Source organism: Amphibalanus amphitrite, unplaced genomic scaffold (assembly GCF_019059575.1).
Source record: "Amphibalanus amphitrite isolate SeventyFive unplaced genomic scaffold, NRLGWU_Aamphi_draft 001689F_arrow, whole genome shotgun sequence".
Classification (NCBI taxonomy): Eukaryota; Metazoa; Arthropoda; class Thecostraca; order Balanomorpha; family Balanidae; genus Amphibalanus; species Amphibalanus amphitrite.
In genome coordinates, this window is record NW_024883182.1 from 25,436 (window position 1) to 27,119 (window position 1,684).

General features: G+C 47.3%; 1 protein-coding gene across 1 annotated transcript; it reads right to left on the reverse strand.

Moving 5' to 3' along the window:
• Positions 1-670: 670 nt before the first annotated feature.
• On the reverse strand, positions 671-1,135 carry LOC122374655. Its single transcript, XM_043353529.1, has one exon. It carries the CDS (start codon positions 1,133-1,135, stop codon positions 671-673), a length of 465 nt encoding a protein of 154 aa, XP_043209464.1.
• Between the last annotated feature and the right edge of the window lie 549 nt (positions 1,136-1,684).

Below are 1,684 nucleotides of genomic sequence, written 5' to 3' on the forward strand. Positions count from 1 at the left end.
CGCGTTTTGATCTTGGTTTTCTGGGCCTCTGTTTGCAGACTGGCTCTCTTGCGCCTGTAGTAGGTCAAACCACATTTGTTTGCGACCACTCTGTGCAGATACGACTTAGAAATCTTGTATTTTCTGGCCAAAACCCTGACCGAAGAGCCAACTTTGTGTTCCAGATCCCTTTTTACGTTACTGATCTTCGATTGTGTCATTTTCATTGCCTTCCGCCCACTCCCCGGCTGTCTTTCCAGTGTTCCACCATCATCGACCCTTTTCAAAACATTATAAACTGTTGATTTTGGAATACCTTCTTCAAGAAAATGCTTAACCGTATACTTTTTCCCCAATTCCCGATGGTTTTGATAAAATTGTGCGACTCTTCTCAGATCACGCATGCGATTCGGACGAGACACAGCTGCTGAATGATACAATTGACAAAATATTTTAGGTTCATCTGAATCAGAATTTAACGCGCTTTCGAATGATGCCAAATACATTAAGGATCTTACATTTTAAAGCTACCAAAAAATCAGTTGAAATTTTCCACTATTTTAGGGGACAGATATCTGTCCCCTAAAATAGTGGAAAATTTTCCAAATGCGATAACTCAGAGGCTATACCATATTTATTCATGAAACTTTCCACGAATATGTGGGCGACTGTGCTTCACTCACACACATGTCTAGATCAGGGCATCGGCGCCCTCACGACCCACGAGACGGAGGTGCACGGGCACGCGCTCCAGGAGGGTGCGCACAACCTCGATGTCCACTTCCTTGATTTTTCTTCGGATCCTGCCCGCCAGCTGCTGCTTCGAAAGGGCTGTCCAGTTGCCCTCGTAGACTTTCTGCTTCAGAAGTGCCCACACCGTCTCGATTGGGCGGATGGCGGGCATGTTTGGTGGGTTATCCTCCTTCTTGACGAATGGGATCCCGCTGGCCTCGAGAAATGCTGTCACATCCTTGTGATAATGACACGATGCCAGGTCCGGCCAGAACAAGATGTTCCTGTCAGGATGTTTTTCGTCTAAGAAGGGCACTAATCTGCCCCTCAGACAGTTTTCCAGGTACGTCTGACCGTCCATGCACCCCTTCTCCATGATGAAGGGGGTGCTCAGGCCCCTTGGACTGATGGCGAGCCAAACCATTATCCTGGGCGGAAACTTTTGTTTCCTGGCATACTGAACGTCGGGAGGGCAGTTGCTCTTGTCTGAGGAATAAAACCCCCTGTTCCTGGCATATTCGGATCCCGAAAATCCGAAGTACGACTCGTCGTCCATGACGATCTCTGCGCGTGCGCTCAAGGCGAGTGGTCCGCGGTACAGCCTCATGCAGCGCGTTTTGATCTTGGTTTTCTGGGCCTCTGTTTGCAGACTGGCTCTCTTGCGCCTGTAGTAGGTCAAACCACATTTGTTTGCGACCACTCTGTGCAGATACGACTTAGAAATCTTGTATTTTCTGGCCAAAACCCTGACCGAAGAGCCAACTTTGTGTTCCAGATCCCTTTTTACGTTACTGATCTTCGATTGTGTCATTTTCATTGCCTTCCGCCCACTCCCCGGCTGTCTTTCCAGTGTTCCACCATCATCGACCCTTTTCAAAACATTATAAACTGTTGATTTTGGAATACCTTCTTCAAGAAAATGCTTAACCGTATACTTTTTCCCCAATTCCCGATGGTTTTGATAAAATTGTGC